Source organism: Scatophagus argus, chromosome 13, assembly GCF_020382885.2.
Source record: "Scatophagus argus isolate fScaArg1 chromosome 13, fScaArg1.pri, whole genome shotgun sequence".
Classification (NCBI taxonomy): domain Eukaryota; kingdom Metazoa; phylum Chordata; class Actinopteri; family Scatophagidae; genus Scatophagus; species Scatophagus argus.
The window spans coordinates 18,501,286-18,528,327 of record NC_058505.1 but is presented as its reverse complement, the minus strand read 5'-3'; the positions used below and the strand labels follow the sequence as shown (position 1 = coordinate 18,528,327).

The 27,042-nt window shown below is 40.3% G+C and overlaps 2 protein-coding genes and 1 long non-coding RNA gene across 3 annotated transcripts; 2 read left to right on the top strand and 1 right to left on the bottom strand.

Moving 5' to 3' along the window:
• The first annotated feature begins 154 nt into the window (after positions 1-154).
• Positions 155-4,286, top strand: abhd4 (abhydrolase domain containing 4, N-acyl phospholipase B). Its single transcript, XM_046408304.1, has 8 exons — positions 155-343; positions 1,287-1,372; positions 1,494-1,598; positions 1,726-2,014; positions 2,782-2,963; positions 3,036-3,147; positions 3,247-3,433; positions 3,623-4,286. The coding sequence occupies exons 1-8, from the start codon at positions 294-296 to the stop codon at positions 3,710-3,712; spliced, it is 1,101 nt and encodes a 366-aa protein (XP_046264260.1). The 5' UTR covers positions 155-293; the 3' UTR covers positions 3,713-4,286.
• A 1,121-nt stretch (positions 4,287-5,407) lies between these two features.
• tgm1l1 (transglutaminase 1 like 1) lies at positions 5,408-22,284 on the bottom strand. The gene is made up of 14 exons (XM_046408303.1): positions 22,115-22,284; positions 18,803-19,092; positions 18,509-18,700; positions 15,391-15,642; positions 12,689-12,807; positions 12,349-12,456; positions 11,711-11,888; positions 11,002-11,140; positions 9,591-9,783; positions 9,035-9,188; positions 8,433-8,717; positions 7,588-7,748; positions 6,656-6,792; positions 5,408-6,567 (listed from the first exon to the last, which is right to left on the bottom strand). Exons 2-14 carry the CDS (start codon positions 19,089-19,091, stop codon positions 6,423-6,425), a joined length of 2,352 nt encoding a protein of 783 aa, XP_046264259.1. The 5' UTR covers position 19,092; positions 22,115-22,284; the 3' UTR covers positions 5,408-6,422.
• Positions 10,192-18,965, top strand: LOC124069288. The gene is made up of 4 exons (XR_006845041.1): positions 10,192-11,166; positions 11,720-11,921; positions 15,324-15,586; positions 18,833-18,965. It is a non-coding gene; the product is annotated as an uncharacterized LOC124069288 (long non-coding RNA).
• Positions 22,285-27,042: the final 4,758 nt, after the last annotated feature.

Here is a 27,042-nt window from a genome sequence, read left to right as displayed (position 1 = left end):
GCTGTTTGAGACAAATAATCAAAGTGTAACGAGCTCTGTTTGTCAAATGGGCAAATATTTCCTTTTCATAGACTGTGAGTGGCTCTTCAGACTTTGTATTAGTCAGCCGAGTGACGCTTTCTGCTAGCAGTTGATGCATCTTCGTAATAGACCAGCTTTGTGCTAGGTCAGCTGACTTAGGAATGTACTCGTTACAAAACATTAGAAAGCAGTCTGTTGGGTCACTTCAAAGTAGAAATTTAGGAGCGTGTTGTCAACCTCATAACTTAGTAGTCACTTGAATATGCCAACTGATGGATCCTGCTACAACCGCCGACCCGATGCAGAACGATTGTGAGACAGAGTAAGTAACTTAGATAAGCATATAGCCGAATAAAACCTCCTTAATTCAGCACGCTGCTAGTCTGCTTACATCTCATCCTAGCTAAACTTTAAAAACTGATTCTGTTCGTTGTTTTGTTTTGTCCCTTTAAGTTATTATGTGTAGTCTGTACAGAACTGCACAGTACTTTATCTAAATCACACCTAGCTTGTTTACATCATCGATATGCATGTTATGTGCTGTATTTCCGTGAAATAACACACAAAATTAAAATAAATTTTACGACATTTTAGAAATGAAACCACCAAAATGTGTACTAATATAGCTCAAAGCCTGTCACCAGTGATCATTGTGTGACTGGAGAAAGGTGAGAAACGCAAACTGACCATAAAGTGGTCTGTCACTGGCTCACAGTAACTTTCTGCATCAGTATTAGAGTCTTGTGTTATTATTACTAACCAGGACCCTTCAGCAGCGACATACTGTGTTTGATAGATAGTAAACGAGATTGTCTTAATTAGCCTCTCCTAACAATAAGTCTTTTTGTCATTTACTGGGGAAAAGGGCAACTCCAACACTTGGTGAACCAGTTGTGACTCAGCAAATTTGAATTGCCCATTGATAGCAGAACAGGTACAAGGCAGGGCAGTGTACCCTTTTTTTTGGGGGGGGGGGGTAGTTTCCATCCTACAAATAATCATCATCATCGTAATCACAATCATTGTGTAAGTCACACAGTAAACTGTATTAAATGATTATTACCCGTTTGAGGTCAGAGGTAATCATGATATATATTAACCACCGTATCACTGCTGTGGGTCCCAGCCCTGACTTTGACCGCATGATAGCTTTGAAACGTGACACTCCAGGGTGTGTAGCACGGGTGCTACACGCAAATAAATAATGATAATAATAATTAAAAAAAAAATAACAATGACTTTGCCTTTTTTTTCTGTCATGTTAGGTCAAATTCAGTTTGGAACTGGTGGCCCTCCTGGCGTCCAACCTCCATGTCCCTTTTGAAGACTACAGAGTCCAAGATTCTTGCATGTAATAATGTTGTTGTCTTCTACTGGCAGGTCATATAACTACTAGGAACTAATTTAAATGTAGCTAAGCTCATAACAATAGGGTACACTGATCATGACTCCTCATTTTCTGGTCATGATAGGCATTCAGAGTGACCTGTGGGCTAGGTTTGTGACTCTACCAAATCAGGACCGAATATGGACTCTGACCCTGCCAAACAAGGTGGTGCGCAAACCTGCAGAAAAAGGTACCACCCTACTCCTCGCTCTTTGTTTGTTTATGGGAGGCTCTGGCTGTAAATCCCTCAGTGTTGCATGTGTCATGAGGCCTGTGATGTACATCCTGTATTTTCTGTCAACTTCATTTTACTCAAGCCGCAAAGACTCCACTGGTGATGGTCCATGGCTTTGGCGGAGGGGTAGGTCTGTGGATCAGGAACCTGGAGGCGCTCAGTCGGTCACGGCCAGTTTACGCCTTTGACCTCCTGGGCTTCGGCAGGAGCTCCAGACCGCCCTTCCCCTCAGATGCTGCCAAGGCGGAGGAGCAGTTTGTCGACTCTATAGAGCAGTGGAGGCAGTCCATGGGCCTGGAGAACATGATTCTGCTTGGGCACAGTCTGGGAGGGTACCTGGCTACCTCCTACGCCATCCAGTACCCTTCTAGGTAATATCTGAACCGCTACAGGCTTAGCCATCTTTCAGTACAAGTCATTTGTTGTGAAGGCAGAGATCATATTTGAATATGAACGAAGAAAACTGAATTTCAGTCAGGATGTTAATAATTTTCCAAGGCCTTGGTGCAAATCCACAGTATTTTTACGCTGTGGATGTTTTGCCGGAAATTTTTCAAACATTTTGATGATGTTTTATTTGATGGTTATTTAACACAACTACTAGCTTGTTATAGAAATATCATGTTCTGAAAGGAAAGCAATAAGTTTATTTGTTTTCTTGCTGAGAGTTCGATACCACTCTCGTGTTTGTATGGGAAATATGCAACTATTGCCAGCGCCAACCGCTAAATTGTATTTTCATCTTCATCACGTTAGGGACATGTAAAAGACTGCCTGAAATGTAATTAATAAGAAAAATCTTTTTTTAAATTCTAACCTGTTCACACTCAGCCTGCAATAATTTGAGCTATCAGATGGAACCCTGGATACATGAGCCATGCATTCTTACATTGTGTCCATTAGGCTCCTGAAGGGAGTCTAGTTAGTTAGTAGACCAAGCAAAAAAAAAAAAAAAAGTCAAAATGTGAACTTGCCCCTACAGCCACTGTGTGTAGAATTAGAAAGATCCTGACTTTGTTGACTCTTTGTGGTAGTATAAAAAAACAGCGATGGACACTATCTTATGTTGTGCATAAGCCATTGAGCAATAAATGCCAGCTGATAAGATCTTTTAATGTATTTTGCTGTCTTCTTGCAGAGTGTCACATCTTGTGCTGGTTGACCCCTGGGGTTTCCCTGAGCGACCAAAGAAAGAGACCCAAGAGGGTCAGGGGACAGAGGTGGTGAAGAGGCCAGCACCTCCACGCTGGGTAAAGGCTATCGCTGGAGTGGTTTCCTTCTTCAACCCATTGGCAGTTATCAGAGCAGCAGGCCCTTGGGGTAAGATCTGTCACGGTGCGCTGTTCCGCTTTATTCTCTTTGCATTTGTCTTACGGTATGTCGCTGATTCAGGTCCGGGTTTGGTGAACAGATTCCGTCCTGATTTCAAGAGAAAATTTGAAGATCTGTTTGACGACGACACTATGACGCAGTACATCTATCACTGTAATGCACAAACCCCGAGGTCAGTCAACACACACATCACCTCACCACGTATTTAGCAACAGAACATAATGCCTGATCAATATCCTGCTGCCTTTTCCGTTTCCTCTCCTCCTCCTAGTGGTGAGGTGGGGTTCCGGGCCATGTCAGAGTCTCTGGGCTGGGCCAAAAGGCCCATGCTGCAGCGGGTTCACCTGCTGCCCCCTTCCATGCCACTCACCATGCTGTATGGAGCACGATCCTGGGTGGACAGCTCGTCTGGAGACACAGTGGCCCAGATCAGGAATCAGGCCCACACTAAAGTGCTGGTGAGTAGGGATGCAGTGTTAAGGTCAAGAGGGAGATATTATTCAATTAGAAGTCTGAAATATGTAGGTCAGCTTTAAATTAGTTTTATTGTAATTGAATTTGTTGTTTTTCTCAGCAGAGAAACTTTGTGTGGTAGCGGATAATTGCTGACTTGTTAATTTTATTTCCTCATCTGTTACTTTGTGCAGCTAATAAATGACGCCTCTCACCACGTGTATGCTGATCAACCAGAGGAGTTCAACAGAGTGGTGGAAAATATATGTAACTCTGTTAACTGACCACTGTGTGTGTGTGTGTGTATGTCTCTGTGTGTAAAAGGATTTAAAGTATGCAGACATTTCATGGTGGATTTAAAAGTGAAACTTGGTTTTGGTTGGGGCAGATTTCGACCTCATGTAGCTCGTCATAACTTTGAATGTAATTTGTTCTTACTGATATTATTTAGTTAAGTGTTATTGTCATTTGTTAGCAGATATAATGTTTTTTTTTCCATTTAGTCTTGTAAATTTATTTATATCATTCAATTGAATTTATTTATCAGTGTGTTCATACAGAGTAATAATTGAACCTCTTCATTCAGTGCTAACTTATGTTGCTGATCATTGTATTTTGAACAGTGAAACACACACACACACACACACACTCACCACTCTGGATGCTCTGCGTATATGTGTTCGCAGAAAACCCACATGGCCACTGATTCACACTTTTATATGTGCCTGACATGAGCCACTGAGTATTGTAGGATTGTTTTGTTCTTTGACCCCTGCTTTTCTCTCGTCTTTCCTGCAGCATCAGAAAACTGTTTGTATTTTATGACTTGAAAACAATAAAAGCTTATTGGAGAAGCTATTACCTTAAGGTTTGTGGCCTAGCCAGGAGAGGTCAGTAATGAGTATCATTTCTGTTAGGTTTAACGTGTGCTTTACGCTGGAAAATCGATAGCAAAAGTCCTGCATTTAAAATGTTGTATTGATATAAGTAAGTAAGTATAGTATAGTGCTTACAATCCATCACTGCTGCAAGTTCCTTCTGTTTCACCCTATTAGTGGTTGGAGAAATATTTATATTCAAATTTAAAAGTAAATGTATTAACACCTGAATTTACATTGCTTCATTGCAATTACAAAATTGAGATTTAAAAAAAGCAATAATACGGAACTGCAGAAGATCAAAATTAACTTTGAGCATAAAGAGTAATGGTAATCTTTAGGCAGTAGAAAGGCCCTGTCAGTGTTATATTGCTTGATTAGTATTACTGCAGTGTTCATGATTCATTGTAAAGTCCTGAAAGGTTTTCCTTTGTACAGTTTAACCATAAAATGTAGTTGCTAAATGTAACTGCCATATTAATGCAGTAAGAAGTCAATATAGCCCTCTAAAAAGTAGTGGAGTAGAAGGATAAATGAACAGCAGTACTTGACTGAATATACTTAGCTACACTCCAACGCTGGCCTTCATCCCATGCATGTCTTAAGTATAGCTAATGTGTAGTCAGTCAATGAAGCGATTAAAACATTGTAGTATCCAACCAATGAAACACAGGGGAGCTAAACAGGAGATTAATCTTAATAGGGTTGAGAAGAGCCTTGCATATCAAACATATATTTACCTTAACTTTAGCAGCATCATTGACCACGGCATGTCAGCTAGGAAAACAGCCTCTATATAATAATGTATTGCAATCACATATTCAAGTACCTGTAAAAATGTACGTCATCAATGTGCTGAATGATGAAGTGCAGCTAAGGTGTGTCACCTACCTCAGGCTGTGCAGCTGAAATGAGTCACTGCACAGCAGATCATCCCACATGCAGCACAAGTGAAAACTGGTAGATTGCAGAAGTGGAAAAATACAGGTAACCACTTCCCCTGATTGCTGGATTATGTCATGTTATGAAACACTCTCTCCTCCCTCCAGTCGAGGCTTGTTTAATAATGTTTCCAAGATAAACATGACTCAGGAGCCTGGCCATCATTTCAGTGTAGGTTTTATTACCAATGCAACACATACAATTACAAAAACACTCCAGGTAAATAAAGTAGATAAATAGTGTCATGTTATTAAAATGGTTTCCTTCACATTGTACTCTGAGTGCTAAAGTCAAACACATGAGGACCAGTTAAAGCTTAAAGATGAATCAAAGCCACTGTGGTCTCTAACCTGATATGGTTTGCTGGAATTCACAGCTGTAAATACTGTAAAGCTGACATCAGTGTTACCATGAACACATGATGGAGAAACACACACGAGACATACAGAACAACATGTGCTAGAAGGTCTTATAAATTTGCATTTCATCTGATTTTTTAAACAACCTTTTAAGTCCTTGTAGATATATATTTTTTCATTAATAATTGTTCTGATGGAATAACTATATTAATTTTTAATAATTACAAATTCTGCAGTCAAATGTAACAGCAAAAAACATGGAAATTTGAAAGTGACCTTTGCGAAATGTCATTGCCAATTTTGAAATTAGTCCCTTTAAAAAAACATATTACAGTATCTTTCTTAATGTAAGCCATGTGACGTTCATTTTGTCTGGCAATACTTTTCACATACTTTTCATCTTATGACAGCCTATATGAATAACACACATAGAGTATTTACACAATCACCAAATGACTGTCACATCATCAGGGTCTTATAAAGCGCTGGTTTTTGGACATTTGATACAATCTGACGGTTTTATAACTTCAGCATACCAATGCTTGTTCATTAAAGCACTTCATTTGTTGTGCACACATTTAAACCCTTAACTTCACCACAACCTTGACATTTAAAATTAATGCAGAACTGTCAATTTATATTTTTTTCAAGTTAATAATACTGATAACGCTACAGTTTTTAACTGTCTAATAATAGTTTTAAAAATATTTGTAGTATAAAATAAAATAGATAGTTTTAAGATACAGAAACACATTTCATATGATTTCATAGAATTTCTTAGTTTATAATGAAATGGTGATGTTGCTCGCTCCCTCTCATTGCTCAAGAACAACAATATCAGCCACGCCGTGCACTTGTGTGAGCTCTTTACAGTCAAGAGACGCCACCAGCTTCCTGGGTCCAGGCTGGGTGGGGACGAAGTGCTCTGTCAGTGTCACCGTGGAGTGGCCGCCAACGTCACTGAGAGGGAAAAGAAGGGTGGAATATTAGTCTGGATGTGACAGAAAAAGAGGAGGCAAGAAGAGAGGGAGACGTCTCATGTTCTTACCCCACAACTACTTCATGGCCCTTCTGCAGACCCAGGCCCTCCACTCTGAACACCACTCCCTTTAGTGTACGTGGCAAGGGGTTGGTGAAGGTAATCTTGGCTGCCATCTCCTTACCGACCACAGCTTCTCCCAAAGGCTGTCAGAAGTCAATTCAAAATGAGTCAACATGTGTGCGCAAAACATTTCCCTGTAATTTTGTTTAATTTTGTTTCCCTGTAATGTTTTAGACCTGATAGTGTTGCAGCAAATGATCCTACAAAATGTTTACGCAGGCGTTTACATCCAAGCATGTTAAACTATAAGTGCTGGACAGAAGCAAGAGTAAAAATATAAAAAAGTCCACACACTAGAGAATTTATTAGCTCAGGAGGTAATAAATGTTTGTGGGAGGATCATGTAGTGTATTCTTAAAAATGCTAATTAACCCTAAAAATGCCAGCATCTTGTGCGGCTGCCATGAGAACTGTTGCTTTGCTACTAAGTCAATGCCAAAATTGCAAAAAACATGACAGTACTCGTTTTTCTACAGTAAAATTGGTGCTAGGAATGCAATTTTTCTGGACCTGATGGTGGCAGCATAAACACCCACCACACGTGCTCTGCTCTGCAGTTACATGCCAAAAGAAAAAGAAGATGAACAGGTCATAAATCTCTCTTTCTCTGTGTTAGCAGATGGGAGACCAAGCTAAAAACTCCTACTACACATCAGATACATTGTTTCCAAAAGATGGTTTCTGTTATTTCAGGTTGAAGTCATCAATATAAAAAAAAAAGAGTGCATGTGTCTGTACATTTTTTTGTTTTCTTTTCTTTTTACCATGGTAACAAATTGAGTATTGACAAACACGCAATTTCACTGGTATTGGTACTGACTACTAAATTTCTGGTACTGTGGCATGCCTCATGTATTAAACAGTAATTAGCAACCTACCTTGATGCTGAGGTCAGGTGTACGGAGCCTGAATGTGGTCTGGTTGGCTAACACTTGCTGGGTCTCACTGACTCTTCCAGACAAGGTCAGCATCAGAGCAGCCTGATCCACCAGCTGGTTTTGGTACTGTTGGTAGGGCAGCACCCACTCAATGGTCTTTTCTGCGTGGAGTGATACAAGAAAGGAACTGAGCTCAGTATTCGGTAGGTTTACTATGCAGATTTTACTTTCCCTTTCATTATTAGCTTTATTGTTATCATCAGCTTTGTGAAAAAACTGGAAAAGGCAGCAAATGCCAAACTCGCCTCTGCCCAAGGGTAACAAAATCACAGTTACCACAAAAGCTCACTAATTAACTGTTATTTTTCATTTGTTAAAACCAAGCAAAACCAATGTGTTAAAAAGTTACAATCCGTAAAACACAAACATGTTTTTACTCTTTGGCCTTTGTACAAACAGAATAAGCTAACTGGCTGCTGCTTGTAGTATATACCATACAAATAAGGAATGGTGTCAAACTTCTCATTTAACCTTTGACAAGAAAGTGGATATATGTATTTTAAAATCTGTCAAACTGTTACTTAAGTCTGATTCTCCTGAATTTAAAAAAAATCGGTATTTTCTCCATTGCGCACCCCATGACACAGTTTAACGGTTTCTTCGACCTGAATGTACTGCACTAAAGCCACCAAGGAAACAAATAAATAAATAAACAAATAAAACTATTTGACCTAACTCAAATTAATAGCCTGGACTTGTATTAAACCTTTGTTTCAGTGGCATTTAGTTTTTTCTTGGTAAACCTTATTCATCGTAGCACTTTAAAAGCTTAGTGGAAAGCTAACCTTCATTGGGCAAAAGCTCCACAGGTATCTGCTCTTTCTTGATGGCGCCCTTCAGTACACCGGTGTAGTACATGACAGCCACCTGGCTATGCAGGGTGGTCCGACGAGGCTGGGCGCTCAGGTTCTTCACCAGGATGCTCAGCTGGGCATCAGCACCCATCCTGGGCCCCTCACCGTCCATCTTCACCTCCACACTCACATCCTCTGCCATGGCTGTGGAGTAGATATTTGGCTTGCTGCCATAGCGACTGGCGGTCTCGACTGCAATGCGTTCCTCCTCTGAATCTGATAAACAGTGAGGAGAAGGTGAGCGCACCTCTTCCTGTCTGATGTTTCAGGATTTATTGACAGATACAAGAGATACGACCCACAGTCCTCCAAAACAAACTAAAGATAGACACCTTTTTAAAAACTGTCAGGTGAACCGTTGAATCTATGTAGAGAGATATGATCTATGCAGCAAGTAAACATTGAAACATCATGTTTTATGACAGTTCTAGGTAGTGTAAATAACTATATGCTTCTGGAGCATCAATCTGGGTTAGAAATGCAATTTCTAAAAAGTTTGAATGTGCCTCTAAAGTTTAATGTGTCTCTACTACCTTCTTGGTGTTTATACAGGTGTGTGATGTCTGCCCTCTCCTCAGAGCCCACAGCTTTAGTGCTGATGAAGTGGCCGACAGCTTTCTTCTCACTGTAGATCTGGCTGAATGTACCATCTGGGTTCCTCTGCCAGTAGATCTTATCGCTGTTAACCTGAGAGAATGCACCAACAAACATGTTCAGCTCAAACGTCAGTGTACTTGAAACATTTGCCTTTCATCCTGATGATGAAGTTAAACCAAAATATGCATCACTCTTACCTATTATCTATTTTTTCTTTGTATTGCTCTGTGAATAACATGGGTGGTTTTCCGTCTCTATTTGAAAACAATGCATGCCGCTTGAGAAGGTGAGAAGCATCAAATCCTATCTGATAAAGCTGCACACAGTTTCACAGTTTGTGCCTCATTTAGTTATTCAATCTCCAAAGTCCAGCTTTTTAAATCCTCTATACCGACCATGTAGTCTGACCTCCTTGCTCTCGCTTTGAACACAGGGAGAATTACATAACAAAGAACTCTATTCAAGCAGGCTTCACTAAATTCTTGCACTCACCTCGGCAAAGACAAATGGTGTGTCATGTTTGAGGTAGACATGACCAGAGCGGATGGCGTTGACCGAGGCTGGTCCACAGCGGAAGGTGCCTTGGCTCGTTTCCTGGGGAGTAGAGTCAACAGCCTGCCAGCCTCCATGACCAGGGGGCAGGTCTGGTCTCGCCATCCAGCAATCATTCCATACATGGAAGTTCCTAGATGGAATTAAGCTATGTTAATTTGAGATACCATTTAAATACAAGTTTGGCATTTTGCAAAATAACATTTTATTTCTTTTCTTTAATTAAGAGTTAGAGAGGGGGGCAACCATGGCCTAGAGGTTGGAGAAGCGGCTTGAGACCAGAGGGTTGTTAATCAGGGAACTTCAGAGGGGCTGGTGGCTGGATGTCATGCCTGGCGGTTTTTGGTTATGCTTTGTTTCTTGATTTCAGTCCATGTGCCATGTTTCATGTTTGTCTTGTCATGTGTTTCCATGTTTTATGTTCAAGGTTTTTGTCATGTCCTGTTTTATTTTGAAAGTGTCTCTTCCCCTGTGTGCCCTGTTTTCATGTAGCTTTGCTTTGGTTTTCCTGATTGCTTTCTCCCTCCTGATGTGTGTCACCTGTGTCTCGTTGTCATGTCTATTTAGTCCTTGTCTTCCCAGTCACCTTTGTCTGAGCGTCTGCATTTTTCCCTCTATGCCATGCCAGGATCTGCATTTTTTACCCATGACATGCCAGGAATTTTTGCTATGCTTTTTGCCAGGAATTTTTGCCACAGTAGGTGTGTTATTTGAGTTTAGTTTTGTTTAATAAAAGACCATTGTTTTTGGACCTCCACCTCGCCTGCTCCTTTTGACTCTGCATCGGGGTTCAGTAAATTTCTGCGTCAGCGACGCCGAACCAATCGTGACACTGGATTGTTGTGTCAGTTTATTTATCTAACTCAGCAAAAAAAAAAAAAAAATGGGATGCACATTTCACTGTTCCTTAAAGATTACACAGCATATTCTTCATTTAAATGTTAAAAGAGGCATCTTAAGAACAAGATTTTATGAACCCTTTGTGGAACAAATGTGAAAACAATGTTGGATAATCAGATAAACAGAAATTGGCAAGTATATATTATTGCAATAAATGAATCTGGGTAAACATTGGTGTATTTCTGTTCTATAGTTATGGAGAAAAGCCAAAAGGAAAAAAAATGCACCAGTTATTCTAGGGGTATTTCACGCTACTACCAGAAGGCAGATAAATACCACATGCACCTCTGCATTTTATAATTGGAAGTGCATGATGTATCTGGGGTTTCAAGTTAAGGGGGAACTGCTTTCGGAGCAGACCTTAATATATAGTGCATTCCTAAGGTATAGATTTAGCAGCAGGCACTTTTCTGAGCATGGTCTCCTGGCCTTGTAAAGCTACACATCTTACCAGACAGAGTCACTATTGAGGTAGTCAATTGGCTCCATATTCTCATCAAGATAGACGTCTGTAGTGAGGGATACATCAGTGTCATGAGCAGACTGGAAGTTGGTCACACTGCGGGCGGGTATGCCAAGACATCGCAGCACTGCAAACAAAGACAGAGCGAGAGAGGTGAATTAAAACTGAGTTTACAAGGTCATTTTCTCAGATGCTAAAATTTGAACATAATGACTTCAGATATTTCTATGGAGACAGAACCTGCATTGTTGCGTGCACGTTTATTATCTTGGCTGAATGGAAGCAACACATGTGGCTCTATTGGTGGCAAAAGTAGGAGGTATGACAGGAATGTCAATGCGAGTTATTTAGGGTGTATATGAGGTACAGCTTGCTCTCGGGGCAACAGTATGTGCTAAGGTCAGCTAGCTATCATGTGAGGGACCCTGCATACACCCACAATGAAGCTGTTACAGGGCAGTGAGAGCTAATGAATAAAGCCAGATAAACAGGAAGCCATGATCAGGATCATTTGCAGACTGTTAATCCACTTGTACTTTGTTGGCTCCTTTATGGCATATGCACACACATATACTGCAGTTTCTTCACACACTTCTTTCATACAGCATAGCTATCCACCACCCACTTAGCTCCAACCTGTCTCCATAAACTCATATTTTTCTCTGACACACCATCACATGCTCCCTCTGTTTCTCACCTGTTGTAGTGACCCCAGAGAAGACCCAACACTGTCCATATGACACAGGAGTTCCTTCGGACGAGTGGTATTTCTTCAGGATCTCCACGCTGCTGCTCCAAGCTGCAGGAGACACTCCGTCAGAGTAATCCCCAGACCAGTTCCCTACCAGGACTCCAAGGTCATCCTGAGCGTTTATCTAAGAAGAGGATGGTGACCCAGTCAATTGCAAGTGATTGTTCCCATTTACAAATTAAAATCATAATTTTCTGAGCAGAAAATGAGCGCAGGTCAGGGCCGTAACTTTGAACAAAGACACTCAGGCCATGTCCTAATCCAAATTTAAGGGTTTTATTAATGTGAGTTTAGGTAAATAAATAAATAAAAGTAATAACAAAAAGGCCACATACAGCACAAAAGAGTATCCATTATTTTCTTTTCATTATTTTTTGCTGACAGTGTGGAGAAGGGCTTGAAACAACATTAAGGTTGAGAGACAAAGTTTACGGAAATCCCAGTGAAAACTGATAGCTGAAACATGAGCACTGGCAGACTTGGACTCATGACAGTATTTCTAAAATCCTGCCTAACCACAAGGAGATAGTGGCACGTTAATATAGTTAGTAGTTATAGTTTAAACTATATAAGTTTAAACTCACCATGGCAGATAAGACTCTAACCACATTGACAGGATCTGCTCGACCAGATGCAGGCATGTCGCTCTTCTCCAGGATGAACAGACAGGCATCCAGGACTCCCTCATGGAACTACAACAAAAATAAAAAAAAATAAAACAAAAAAACATATTGCAATATTTCAAGACACATCTTGTTATTGAAACATCAATAACTACAATAACTGAGCCATATCAAAAATTACTTTAAAATTTGCAATTTCACTGAAAAAGGGCACGTGTGCCTCAAACAGCAGCATAATGAGCATTCAAATCCAGCTGTGCTCAGCACTGTCAAGTCACATCTTGCCTTTATGATTGCATACCTGCCCAAAGTTCCATGTGCGAGCACCAATTTGTTTCTCTGTGCCATAGTAAATCCTCCCAGTGTCGTTTAGAACATACTCCTTCCTCTCTTCCTCATCATCCAGGAAGACTGTGTCCTCTGGAAAGACATAACAGCATTATATTAATATACTGTAATCTTATAATACTGACAATAATACAAGTTTTCATTACTTCTACTTTGACAATTATCTCAAACGTTGCTACTAAAGCAGCCTTGAAATACAAAGAAGCCCTTTTCTGCACATTTAATTTACTGATATAGACTTCCTTGTCTGTGAAAGTGACCAAAAATCCATACTTCACTCAACCCACCAGTGACTAAAGAACTTAAGAATGCAGAAATGATGTAAAAGTCTCCAAGGTCAGGAAATAGTTAAGAAAAACAATGAGTCCATGGACCCTGCAGTGGGGCCCATGTCCATTATGGGAAAACGTCTGTTTTGAGTGACATCAGCACCACAGAGTTAGGCGTGCACCCCTGCCCCGAGCTTCACAAATCTGTGTCTTTGTTTTTCCACCTCTTTTATCTCTCACTGTTGCCCCAGTGATTTCCGGTGGGTGGGGAAAAGGAACGTGACCAAAATAAACAAAGGAAAAGCAGTAAAAAGTATTCAAGATGGACACAAGAAAAAGCAAGCGAAAGGAAAAGGTTTGACTCAGTCATGAGGGACGAATGAGAGAAAGAGGGGAAATTATGCTTGGGAGGGAAAGGGATGGGGGGAGAGTGGAGCATACCAGAGTGTCTTGGGATTTTACAGGAGAAAGTAGAGGGAGGTGAGCTTGACAGCTTCTGGCAGCTGTGATAATTGTGATTTTCTCTCCTTGCTGAATGTTTAAGCAACGTAAGGAGTAACACACACACACACCCACACACATACACATACACACACTGGAAGATACGAATGAGGGGGAAAGCACAGCATCAAGGAGATGGAGTAAGGATCAGGTCAGCAGATATCAAGAAGGAAGCAAGACTGGGTGGGAGAGGCATATAAAGACAGGAAATACACATGGAGGCAGTAAAAGCAAAGGAGAGGACAGGTTGTCACCAGCTGCAGGATTACTCTGAGCTCGCCCCACAGCATTTTTATCCAGTAATTGAGGGATTTTGACTTTTATGAGCATGAGGGAGGGAAAAAGAGACTGAAAGAGGGCGGAGGAGATTGGCATACTGCCAAAAGCAGCAACCTTATAATGAAATACAGAATTTCTTTTTTTTATCAAATTCATGTTGACAGGTTTTTTGTTTTGCTCTATTGCAACTATTATACTTTTTATAATAGTTGCAGTTTTCTGAAGCTTAGCAGAATATGCAGCCTCACCTCTCAATGCTTTATTAATTGCAAAACATAATATCTTTGATGGCAAGTCTTTTTGTATTGCCACTGAATTTTTATGGTAACATGTACTTGCAACACTAATCTAGAAATCTGTCTCAAGTCTGACGATTATTTTGTTTAATCTATGTCACAACCACTCTGTTTTTGTGAAAGAAGCTCAACACGCTGCCAAAAACACTCCTCCAAGTTAAGGCTAACATTGCTCTGCTTGATGTGATGCCATATTAACTTAAAAGGTGATTTTATATCAGTTGTGTTCACAGCTTGTTTACGCAGCCAAGTAGCCAAGTAGCCAAAATAAGTTAAGTGCAACTTTAATTAAGTAGGATTAAAGAAAATGTATGCTTGGTGAAAAAAAACATTTCTAAAATAAGCAAAGGTTAAAATGTGTTACTATCTGCATGCACAGACATCATAAATGAGGCCACTGAAGATCTTTTTCATCTTACAACTTTGGGTGTTGCAATATACCGTACTGACGATAACGTGTTATTAAAAACGAAATACTGACATTGTGTACATACATGATGATACTGTGTAAATAATCCAGTGCAGATGTCAGACCTGTCTTTGTCAGTTCACCTGATTACCATTTCACTATGCATTAAGGGTGCTTTTTTGTTTTTTGTTCCGTTATGGCTGCAGACTCTCACTTCATCTCCCGATACTCATATTTTGACTGTAAGGTATTGGCCAAAAAAAAGCACAAAACAAAACATAGAAAAAGTTAACGATGAATTAGACTGATAGCCTTTTTTTAAAAAAATTTCTTTAGATGGAATTTTTTTTAAAATTCTCACTGAACGATAATCATGTAATGAAAATCTCTTATCGTGAGAGCCCCAACACGGTCAGTCATTAACATAGTTCAAGTGTTTCAGCTGTCTTGAATCACATCCAGCAGAGTTACATAACTCCCACAGTTAAACCCAGGGTCACACCGCAGCTGTTGATGGACAGAAACACATTCATGGATTTCGCTGGACTTTCTCATCCACATGTAACATTATATCAGGATTCAGATGAAACGGCTAAGCAGACAGCAACTTTGTATCACTATATGCTATCAGAATGATGACGCTTGTAGTACAGCAGTTACGTTGTTGGAATGCTTTCTCTGGTAATTTGGCTGTCTCAGACTCGAGAAATATGTTGACTTTGTGAAGATATTCTGCCTCAAAGCGAATAGTAATCCAAAGTATGAGAATCATTCCAGACAGGTTATGTAACACTGTGTCTTCTCTTCCTTCATTTTTCTCCTCTTATCACCTAGGTCTTCTCTCCTTCCAATGTGATCTGTGTAAACCCTCTGTCCTGTTCACACCCACTGCCAATCTTACCTTCACACCAAGGGTTGAAGAGCATGATGATGTTCTTGCTGGAGTTGTGAGTAGTTGTTGCCTCGCCCTTTGAGGAGCTAGTTGTCACCGTGAGCCCATACAGACCACATACGGCATTGGCTGGCGAGTTGACAGACAGCTTGATTTTGCTGCCGTTCTGCTCTACAATCTTGGCTTCCCAGCGTTCATCCTCCAGGTAATCCACCAGTGGAATGATGACATGGGTGCCTTTGGACACCATGGGCAGGGGACCTACACCACACAAGTCATATTTGAGTCATGTGTCACCAGAATGATACAGTGAAGAAGAAATTAAAAAGGAAACACTGCAACAGACTTTTAATGAACAAAAGCCTGATGTTTAGCAATACATTTGTGCAGTATGGTCTCTGAATTTATGTGCAAATGTATGCACAGTTGAAGGAGCAGCTCAACATTTTGGGAAATATACTTGAAATATACTCTTGTTTAGAGATAGATAAAATAGATTGTTATATGTCTGTTAAGTATGAAATTACAGCCTTGAAACTGTCGCTTAGCTTAGTATTAAGACTTGTTTATATTTTAGTAAACTTGTATATTTTGTGCTTGTGGAAAAGGTATTTTTGACATTTTGCTTTTTATGTGTGAGTGAAAATTCAGACACTGCCACTTGACAAAGTGCTTTCCAGTTCTGTTCTTTTCCTCATTCTCAACCTAGAAAATTTGGATTAAATAGAGTTAGAAAAGTGGAAGGTGTAGCAGTGGTGTGGTAGCTGGGAACAGAGTAAACTCCATCATTCATGTCACAGTAATTGTTAGTCTGCTCCCACAGTGGATCACACAACTGTAGCCAACTCTAAACCACATATGCATCACAGCCCTTCACCCGCCTGTTCATAGTTTGTCTGAGTAAACAAAAGTTCAGGGCAGTAAAACCTCCCACACTGCACATACAAACACATATCTGCAGAAAGCCAAGCACATTCATGAAAGTTTGATCGTATGGCCTTCAATACTTTCTTTTATATGACCTGATGTCTTGCTGAAGACTAACAAATGAAAAGCTAAAACAGCTTTGTACACATTTTAGTCCTAACTGACTAGTTGGATTAAGTCTTATTGGATGTTTTCCTCTATGCTATTTGCTCTGTGGCACCCTGCTGAGCTTTAGCTGCCATTTGCTGAACCAAATAGCACGTTTATCAAGTAACCATTGTTCTCCATCCGACCACCGCCAGGGCTTCCTCTCTCACGTCTAGGTACTCACTGAAAAGGAAATCAATGTTAAACTCTCTTTTCTGTTGGGATGACTATTGAAAATTGACTCAATTCCTAGCTGAACAAAATAACAGATTCAGAGGTGATAATGATACGAAGCCGAGCTTTTAGTGCAGTACTTAAAAACCTTTTCACAAAAAATGCAACTGTCAAAGCAGATTAATGAGATCCTATTGAATCTGAAAGGCTCGGGCTCTGTGTCGATTCTTTTTCTCATCCCCTCTTCCCGTGTAACCACATGTTGCATTTTGTGTGGTGATGTAATGGCCATTTATTTATCCCCAAGTGAATAGTGGATCATTGTAGCATGAGGTCTATAAATACCATTGCGAGGTATCCAGTGTCCTGAGGTCTGGAAACTGTTAACACTGTGTGGTGGTGGGTGGAATCCAAAACTTGTAGTGTAGCTATGGCAGGACTGCTGCTCGATTTACATGTGCTAGTTATGTGTGGCATTTTGGCCACATTTCTGTCTTTCTTTATTTCTTTTTTCTTTCTGCTTTCTTTTAAGTCTGTCATTCATTCCTGAGTTGCACCTTTTACCATTAATTCAGGTTAGTATATTCTTCAGAGATAGAACTGCTCAGCCTGTGGAAACAGTTGTATAATGTCTTCTGTGGCTCAAGAGCAGTGGCTCCCACTCTTTGTTTGTGTGGCGTCCCTCCATTGCCCCATTGTATGAACTCAGCACCACCCACTATGTCATTTATCTGATCTGATAGATATTTAAAATATTTCTCCTTTTCTTTTAGTCCATTATAACTTCCTATATGTTACTTTTAGCCAACTATTTTAATTTCACCATTCATCCATTACTTTTATCTATTAATTAACTTATCTATTTTAATTCTGCATCTATCAGCCCAACTTTTGAGCTGTTACTTTAGCTATTACAAAGGCTTCAGTGAGTGGATTTTTTTCTGGCAAAATATTTATTTCTATTTTTCAATTAGTCAATTAGTCAATTAGTAATTAGATCAGGTGCACTATAATCCTCCTGGTGACTATGGGGAAGAAGTACTCCTGGGAATCACTGGTCTGGAGGAGCTTTGTTAATTCTCAGAGATAACAATATCTTGATTGGGCTTGGGCCTTCACATATCTAACAGAACACCTGTATTATCAGCTTGGGTTTAATTTTGATGAAATGCTAATGAGTTGCATTATTGGACCGATAGGATCCACTGTTCCCAAACAGATTAGGAAATAAAACTCACCCTCTTCTGCTTTGATTTTGTTCATTCAGTACTTCAGCCTATATGGCACAACATTGATTTCCTTTCTGAGTGTGTCTGTAAGACGTTTCTTTGCAGAACCTGAGTGTATTTTTCTGAATTATACATTTTAATGTAACCCAGTATGATATGTTAGATGTGTTTGAACACTAAACCCTGCACTACCCTCGAGCTGCTACTCACCTAAACAGTGTGCCCAGGTCTCATACACTTTTACTGCTGCTAATGAACATCCATCCATCCATCCATCCATTTTCTATACCGCTTATCCGTCAGGGTCGCGGGGGAGCTGGAGCCTATCACCGCTGACTACGGGCGAGAGGCGAGGTACACCCTGGACTGGTCGCCAGTCAATCGCAGGGCCAACACACAAAGACAAACAACCACACACTCTCACACTCACACCTAGGGGCAATGTAGAGTAGCCAATTAACCTAATGTGCATGTTTTTGGTATTGTGGGAGGAAGCCGGAGTACCCGGAGAAAACCCACACAGGCACAGGGAGAACATGCAAACTCCACATAGAAGGGCCCAGACCGGGATTCGAACCTGGAACCCTCTTGCTATGAGGCGACAGTGCTAACCACCGCAGACTGAGAGACAATGTCCATCTGTTCCATACCTGTTTTCAGGTCCATATGCAGCTTGTCAGTGTCAGTACTGAAGGGCTTGTTGAGCTCCAACTCTATCTGGAAGGTCTGTCCTCTGCGGATGATCAGCTCGTCCCCATGATACAAGTCGGTGTGGTGCTCTCGTCTGTTCTGACCCGTCTTGGAACTCAGCAGATCCACAGAACATACTGACAACTTTATTTCTGAGAGAGGAAGGAACCTTTAATTTAATTATGTGTCTTTATCACTATTGCCATCTATTTGATTTTTTCTGTAGGAGCCATTACAATATGTGGCTACATTACCTTCCATTTCCTTTGCTTCTCCATTCTCAGGCTTTGGCTTGGGAGATTCTGGGCCCGTCACGGGGAAGAGAGGTTTGATCAGTTCCACCTTATCTGTAACATCATGGGAGATGCTGCTCTGGCGTTTACAGCAGCATGGACACATCTTCCTGAACCAGCGGCGACAGCCTCCCTCATCCTTCTTTTCGTCCTCTTTGTGAATGGTGAGCTCCACCCTTGTGGGCGGGGCTGCTCCAGGAAAGCGCCCCACCTCTGACGTTCCTCTTACTGTCAACCGCTCACCGGGCATTCTAGGAGACAGATTAGAAAACTGCTATTTCCATTTCAATAATAAAACTACCGGTCAGCATATTAAGCCATGACTTGGTTACATTACACAGATAAGAATAGTAGTGAATAGTTCTGTTTTTCCTGAAACTATTCAGTGTTTATGAACTATTTGAAAGGGCCAAATGGAAAGGAGAGATAAATTAAACTAAGCCTAATAGCAAAGAGATGCAAGCTCAACGACACAGTACAGTAAACAGAAAGAGATGCAAACGGCAGAACAAATGGCAGTTGGCACTATGCTGCGGCACATTTCATATCACTGAGACTATCACTGAACAAAACATTCCTCCAGTTCTTTTTCTCCCCTTTCTTCATCTCTCCATCATGAAACAGCCAGTGTAGTTTATTTTTTTACTTTTTCCCACAATTACCATGTTCCAGATATGCTCCTTGGCCGTCAGGCTTTTATTTTTTCAAAGCATTCTGGGGCATTTAGCCTTTCACCCTTGTCGGCTACACTCCTTGAGTAATCTAACATGCATCATAAGAGCAGCTGGATTCCATCTGCCTCACCCCAGCTGTTGTGAAATAATGCAGTTTGTGTGTGTGTGTCCATGTGTGTGCACATACACCCCAGTGTCCTGTACTGTAGATCATACAAACATTTATCACACTGTCACTTCCCCATCCACATACAGAGCACCAATAATCACAGTTTAATTACTTGTCAAACCAAAGATAAGCCCATCTTTCCAGTCTACGCTTCCCTCTTAAAATCCGGGTCAGAAGTCACTCACTAAATGTTAACATTAGAAAAGTGAAACCAAAAAGTGTTTACCAGAACGAAAGGCAGAGGGAGGAGGACTTTTTCTCTCATCCCCAACCTTTTTCTCAACATCTGCAAGTTCTCCATCGGAACATCATAGATATTACATGGTTACATTGCCAAAGCCTTAAAGCACCTTGGAGTTTTGTTAGTTCTTGTAAAACATCCACAAACTGTAATGAGTTGCAGTAAAGCACATTATCAGGAGAAATGAGGGGTACAAATGAGGTGCACAAATAAAATGTGCCAAAAATGTTATTCAGTTTTGGTCTGACATAAACCTGTTGGATATTACTAAAGAAAGCAGAATTATGCTTTAGGCTGTTGTTCATATTGTCAGTGTGTATGACTAAAAAGTAATGTAAAGCTATGTGTTATCCAGGCTTTGGATAACACACGAAGCTCAGATGACTGCTCTTCAGGTGAAGGGTTTAGCAAATGTTCAGCTCCTTGCCTTACTCAGTGTTATTTGTGTATTACTCAGTGTGTTCTGCATTGGAAAAGAGTCACTGCACCTTTCGTACGAACAAGCGGCAAGTGAGTCAATTTCGTGTGAATATTTGCATGGGGCAGTTTGAGCACATTCCTTATGGGAAAAAGCCGTGATAGTGAAGGTATGTGGAACAGCTCAAAGGGCAAACAACAGCTGAGGAAGTGGTGTTAGGGAGTGTGAGTTTGCACCATCCTTGTGCATAACATTATTATTATTCACTTGTGATTTTTCAACTCCTTGACCTGAGTTCATCTGACGGTCAGATGACATTCCCCTCCCTACAACTGTTTCCAAATCCTCTAAATATTTGGCAGAGACATTCACAATAATCTTGACAGATACAATGGATCAAGTCATCTGTATTGTAAAACTATCTCCACCCAAAAGTCTCACAGATGGGTGGAATGAAGTAAAAAGGATACAACAGTATTCACAAATTTGAGTGGGACAGCAATGAACTGAAGTTCATTATGAAAGAATAAGCTTCCATACCTTTTTCTCCTCACTCGCACACAATGGATGACTCAATAGTTGAGGAGATAAAATGCAAAGCACAATTATAATTGGCCACATAACACAGCACATATGGATTCTTTTGAAATGTAACGACTGAACAAAAGCTTTTCAGATTGTTTTGTTCGTAATTTGTCTTTGCAAGCTTTAAAAAAAAAAGCCTAGATATCTCACTACTGCACCTTAGTTGGACTAAAATTGCCCAATTAGAGTCAGTCAACCCCCTAAAACCTTGAAAATCCATTCCACAAGACTAATTTTTGGCAGCATCGCTCTTGCCTCACACTTTAATGCACAAACTTAAATGGATTTCTAATACTGTCATCAGCCAAGCTTGAAAGCAAGTGTTACTTCATCTTTACTCCCCCTCTGCATATCACTACCACACCTATCATTTCTGCCATTATGCTGCATGCAGACCTCTGCAGCTCTGCACGTCTCTTCAGTCAGTTTGTGTTGGCAGGCTTTGGCATGTGCTGTGCCCACTGGGCCTGAGATAAGTGCTTCAAATTCAAGTCACTGTTTCTAAACAACAGCACTAACTTTAAACTGCTGGACCTGTTTGTTTGATGAGATTGTCCCCATGAAAAATTAATTTATTTGTTGAACTGAATAAAAGCAAAATTGGTCAGCTGCACCTGGGTCGGCCACCAACCAACAAGGCTGAGGACATTAAAATACCTTAACTAATTGACTATGTTCGTTACTCCATCCATCCATCCATCCATGTTCGTTACTGTACATGGATAATAATAAAACATCAAACCAACTTGTTGGAGCATGGAAGGAGAGGAAATCCTCCTTCTCATTAACTGCTGGAAACCGATCTGAGGAACCGTTTAATTAGATTTTTGCTGCAATAAAAAGTTCAATAAGTTCAAGCTTAACTTCTTTCTGACCTACAAGACCGTGAGATAGAGGGAAGATGTTGAAGTTCAATAAGGACACCAAAAAACCCGGATGGAATAAATACATTTATAGAATAAATTCAAATTCTATATTGTGTATATTTATATTGCGTTTGTTGTTTCTTCTTCATGAGACCCGAACCTCCCAAAAACTTTTGATCAATAATATGAGAGGCGCTCTGTCGTCTATAAAAAGAAACCGTTAGATCATGCGCACCGTGACCGCTCCGCTTCGAGTTTACACTTAAAATCTACTTTATAGTGAGAAAAAACCTCGGAGCAGGAGTGACTGAAAGCCTTACTTTATATGTGCGGATTCCTCTCTGGATCAGTGGTGACTCCTCTGCTTCGTCCTGAGTAACTATCTCTCAGCGTCAAACTTTTGGAAAGTTTCCTAGTGCGCTCGCTCCGTTCTTGGATCTGAATGCTCCTGCTCTGAAATGTTCTGCACGGTACTTTAAACTGATACACACACACACCCCTCTTCCTTAGAGCTCAGCCCACCCCGCCCCACCCTGTGCGGGCCGAGGTCTCCCACACCCACCAGGAGATTTGTGCGCGCTGCGTACAAGGCTTCATGTGTCACCGGGCTTACATGATGAGAAACACACTCTCTCTCACACACACACCCATACGCACACTTAGACAGAATGAAGAATGAGGAGATACAGTTTGTTACGCAATGTTTCGCACTATTTTTCCAAAGCGGGAAGGGAGTGTAAGCAGCCATCAGTCACTTAAGAAGTTAATGTGCATGGTGAGTCTGAACATGATCATCAAAAAAAACAGTAAATCAGAGTTAGCCTAACACTGGCCATTTAAACAATGAGCAACATACCACACACCCTGCACCAATAAGCCAGTGATCATAATATCAACCATTATTGAGAAGAAGTGGGGGGATTCTAGGACATGGCAGCACATGCACATGTACATGTACATACATTGTTTGGTTATAGCTGTAACCACCAATAAAACCAAAACCACAGTTTGAGTGACAGGCCTCTGTTCTGTGGTTCAACCTCGTTGACAGGAAACCCTGCCTCTGTCAGTGCCTGTGGAGTCATTGCTGAATACACTGAACTTCCCCTGCAAGCTTTCAGTTCTCCTCTGTATGTCAGCATGCAGGAAAAAAACAACCCAGGGGACAAATCAAATGTGACCTCTTCTCCTTATTGGAGGAGAGGTCATTCTAAATTTAAATCAGTCCAAAAAGACAAAGGCAAAGATGATTACAAGATGGTCAGAGCATGTACAAGAAGTTGCTATTGTATATTATTGACTTCAGTCCAAGGCATTTACTCAGCAAAACAACACAATGTGATGAAACCCTTATACCAGATAATCTGACACATAGATTGCATATTTTCTAAAATAAGTGCCAGCAACCAATGAGAACTGACAGCGTGAATGACTAATGTTCACTAATAACTGTGGTTTGGCAGGGGATCATAATGAAGCTATTCAGTGGTGATGATGATCTGCCTTTCATTGTCAGTCACGTTAAATGGTCACATCATTGTAGCGGAGAAACACAGCAGCAATGCAATTAAATGATCATTTCAATTTCCATGTTTAAGAGTAAACAGCAATACTAGCTGCCTGTGGGGCTGTACAGAGGCACAACAGTAAGTTAAACCTAATGCTAACATGGTGCAGTGACAATGCTGACATGCTGATGTATCGGTTTGCCATGTTCACCATCGGTTTGCCATGTTCACCATCTGATTGCAATGTTTCAGCATTCTAACATTTACTAGTTAGCAGTAAACACAACAGACAGCGGAGCCAGTTGTAATAAACCAAAATACTTGAAGATTTCATTCCAAACCCTAAAGTAGTTTTTATTTCACCAAGTAAGTGAATACTTTGACCTCACGGAGGTTTTAGCTCATCCTCCGGGGAACATGAATGTCTGTAGGTACAAAATGCCACAGCAATTTACCCATTTATTTTGGAGAACTGTTGGTCATCCTGGTGGTGTTGGATTTACACAGTGTGGCTATAACAAGGACACCACTGAATGTAATTACAATATGTGGTACAGGTTTACATTTATTAAATGTTTGCAAAAAGTAATGGATATCAGGATTTTTAGCTTGTAAAAGTTCAAAATTTAGTCAAACACAGATTTACTTTTAATCTATTTGAATATTCATCTAAAACTGATGTAATCAACCATTGCTTCAGACTAGTTGTGAGTTATAACAGAACAAGCACAGATGTGTGGTGGCTCACTAAAATGGTAATCACAAGGGCACTTAAATGAAACACAAGCCTTGAAATGAAGCTCCATTCTAAGAAAAAAGTATTAAGGTAACCTTGAGAAATTCACTGATAAATTTTCTGCTGTATTTATTTTTAACAGTGATTTTTCTCTAATTATAGCTTAGAGACACATATTACATACATATATTACATTTTTGTCATGTCTGTTTTATTGTGAGAAATGCAGACCATTTACCAGCCTTATTGTTCATACTGCTGGCTTGACACTGGTCTAATAAATGACACAGACAATATTTGTGGCTTCTGCAGAGCAGTGGGCGTGAGAGGAAACACAAAGGTGACTCGGGTTCGCTGAGTATCTGAGCATAACAGATGGGACTGGGTCCTGGCTCTCACAATGTATGTGGGAAACCAAACAGCCAGTAGCAGGCCAAAGGAAACTTCCTGACTTTGGGAGACATATTAACACTGGGGAGCAATGTGCCAGTTGTAATATATGCATTATCACTGAGAACAAATGAAAATTCCATAAAGGATTCAATTTCTGTTGTACATTGTGTAAAAAACAGTAGCAGCAATCTTTCTGCAAACATGGAGTACAGTAGGACTTCCCCAGTAAATCTCTGTTAAATAATAACCAAGACCCTCTAGCCTTCTAGCCACAGTCTGTTTTACAGAAATGGCCAAATAATAAAAGCAGCATGTCTCTGTGTTAAAGGAATAGTTCAACATAGTAGAAAATTTAATTATTCACTTCCTCAATCAGAGTTACATGAGAAGACTGATACCACTCAAATCTGAACACTTAATGTTAGCTTAGCAAACTTTAAGTTTCCTGTGTTGTAGTTTCTCAAGCTATGTCTGAGTTAACAATTTAAGATATAGCCTACAATAGTCCAACATATAACCTCATAAATTACGTTTTCATGCTTTGGTTTTTGTACAAATTAAAAGGTACATTACAGACTACAGCATGTTAGTTAGCAAGATCTCGCTGTTTCTCTCTGATTCCAGCCTTAAGTTGAGATAAACTAATCTCCTGGCTGTTAGCTTCATATTTAACGGAAAGACACGTGAGTGGTTGCAGTCATTGCCAGAAAAGAGAATAGGCGTAGTTCTTAATACCACAAACAAAGCAACAAAGCATTTGCAATATTGTTTCCATAACTTTTACGACTAGGCTAATGTAATCTCTTAATCTATTTTACAAAAAAACTGATTAAATCATCCATTGCTTTTGCTCTCATTGGTATGATTCATAACAAGGCTCAGTCTGTGACATCAGGTCCTGTGTGTTTTATACAACGGTGATGAAATGTGTCTGGGTACGTCTGTGTGACTCTTAAAATCTTCATCAGTTTCAGTGTTCATTCACTTTGCTGTGTGGAGGCTGATTCATGCGTTGCAGTTGCTCTGGAGATGAAAACAAAACAGACAAAGCCAACAGGACCCCTCCTGTTGAACAAATGATTTATCTGTTGCTTTGCCTCTCTGCTCTAACACTAAAATCACAGTTCTTACTGTTCACAAATGTCTTGAGTGAAAGATTCAGTTTCTGCTCTGTGTAAAGACAAAGCTAGTGTTCTCTTCTAAACACTAAAAACTGTCCTGAAAGGCACTGCCAGTTTTTCCTCACCACTGTTGCCAAATGCATGCTCATGGGGAAATGTTGTGTCCCTCTGTATTAAAGACTAAATTAAATAGTATGGTCTAGACCTGATCTGTTTGCTAAGAGTCATGAGATAATGTTTGTTGTGATTTAGTGCTATATAACTAAATTGAGGGCGGCACGGTGGTGCAGTGCCTGCGTGCGTTGTAACCAGAGGCTTCATTATTACCTGAAGCTCTTTGGCACCTAATGTCAAACTTATAATTAGACAATGATCAAAATGCATGGTGTGGCTGTTTTGAGAGGCAGAGGCATGGCGATTGCCTATGATATTTTATGAGGAATGTCTGGGTGCATGCATGCATACACACACACACACCTCATGAACTTGCTTTTTTTTCATCTTGCCATGATCCACTGCCATCTTAAATATTTGATGAACAAGAAAGCTTTATTGCATATTATGTAATGAAAGACTAAAGGTATTAATGTTTAATATTTCACAAGGATGACCAGGTCTGGATTAACTGAACAATTTCAATTTTTGCAAACAAGTTAAAGAACGGTCCTCACTTGAAAGCAGCCAGCTGGAATGAGGCTGACCGAGGAGGGGGGAAAATTAAAGGTGCAGTTGACGCATCTCCACTTCTTCCACTGTACAAAAGTGGAACTAAAGCGCGATACGAGCGCTGTCATCTTGCAGAGCTTGTGAGTCCACAGTAGTGATCGAGTGTTGGGGCTGTGGGCTCAAATTCCCACCCATAAACCCTTCTGGCCCAATCCCGAGTAGAACTCATCTCTCAATCATGACAGAGCAATTCCTTTTCATCAAATAACACTGAATAACTAATTAAAACTGATATCAGAAAAACTGACACCTGAGCATACATGTGTGTGATGACAAGTTCCTTCAAACACACAAACCATTTTTGGAAAAAAAATGTACATGTACTTTGAGTTTTTAGTTTGGCCCATGTCCTGTCTGCTAATATGGAGGGGGTGGGGTTTATGAACTGTACTAGAACCAACCACCAGGGATCAATCACGATGTTTTGGCTTCACTATATTTTCATATTTAGAAGAGGGCAGGGGATGGAATGCAGTGCTATGGTTGAATGAACTCTTCTTATTCTTTTACATTTTGGCAGGCTAAATGCTGCTGCCTCTTGTTGTTATTTGTAGTACTGAATGTGCATTAAATGTGAATTAAACTGAAAGGTGTCAACAACATTTTGCATAGTTAAGAGTGACAAATCTTACCAGCATACTTTGATGTCAAAATCTGTGCCTGCTATGTATAATGTGTACAGGTTAGCAAGTGTGCGTTCCAGCTCATAAAGATCTTTACCTCCCAAGTATTGAATGTCCTTTGTTTCCATAATAAACAGTAGT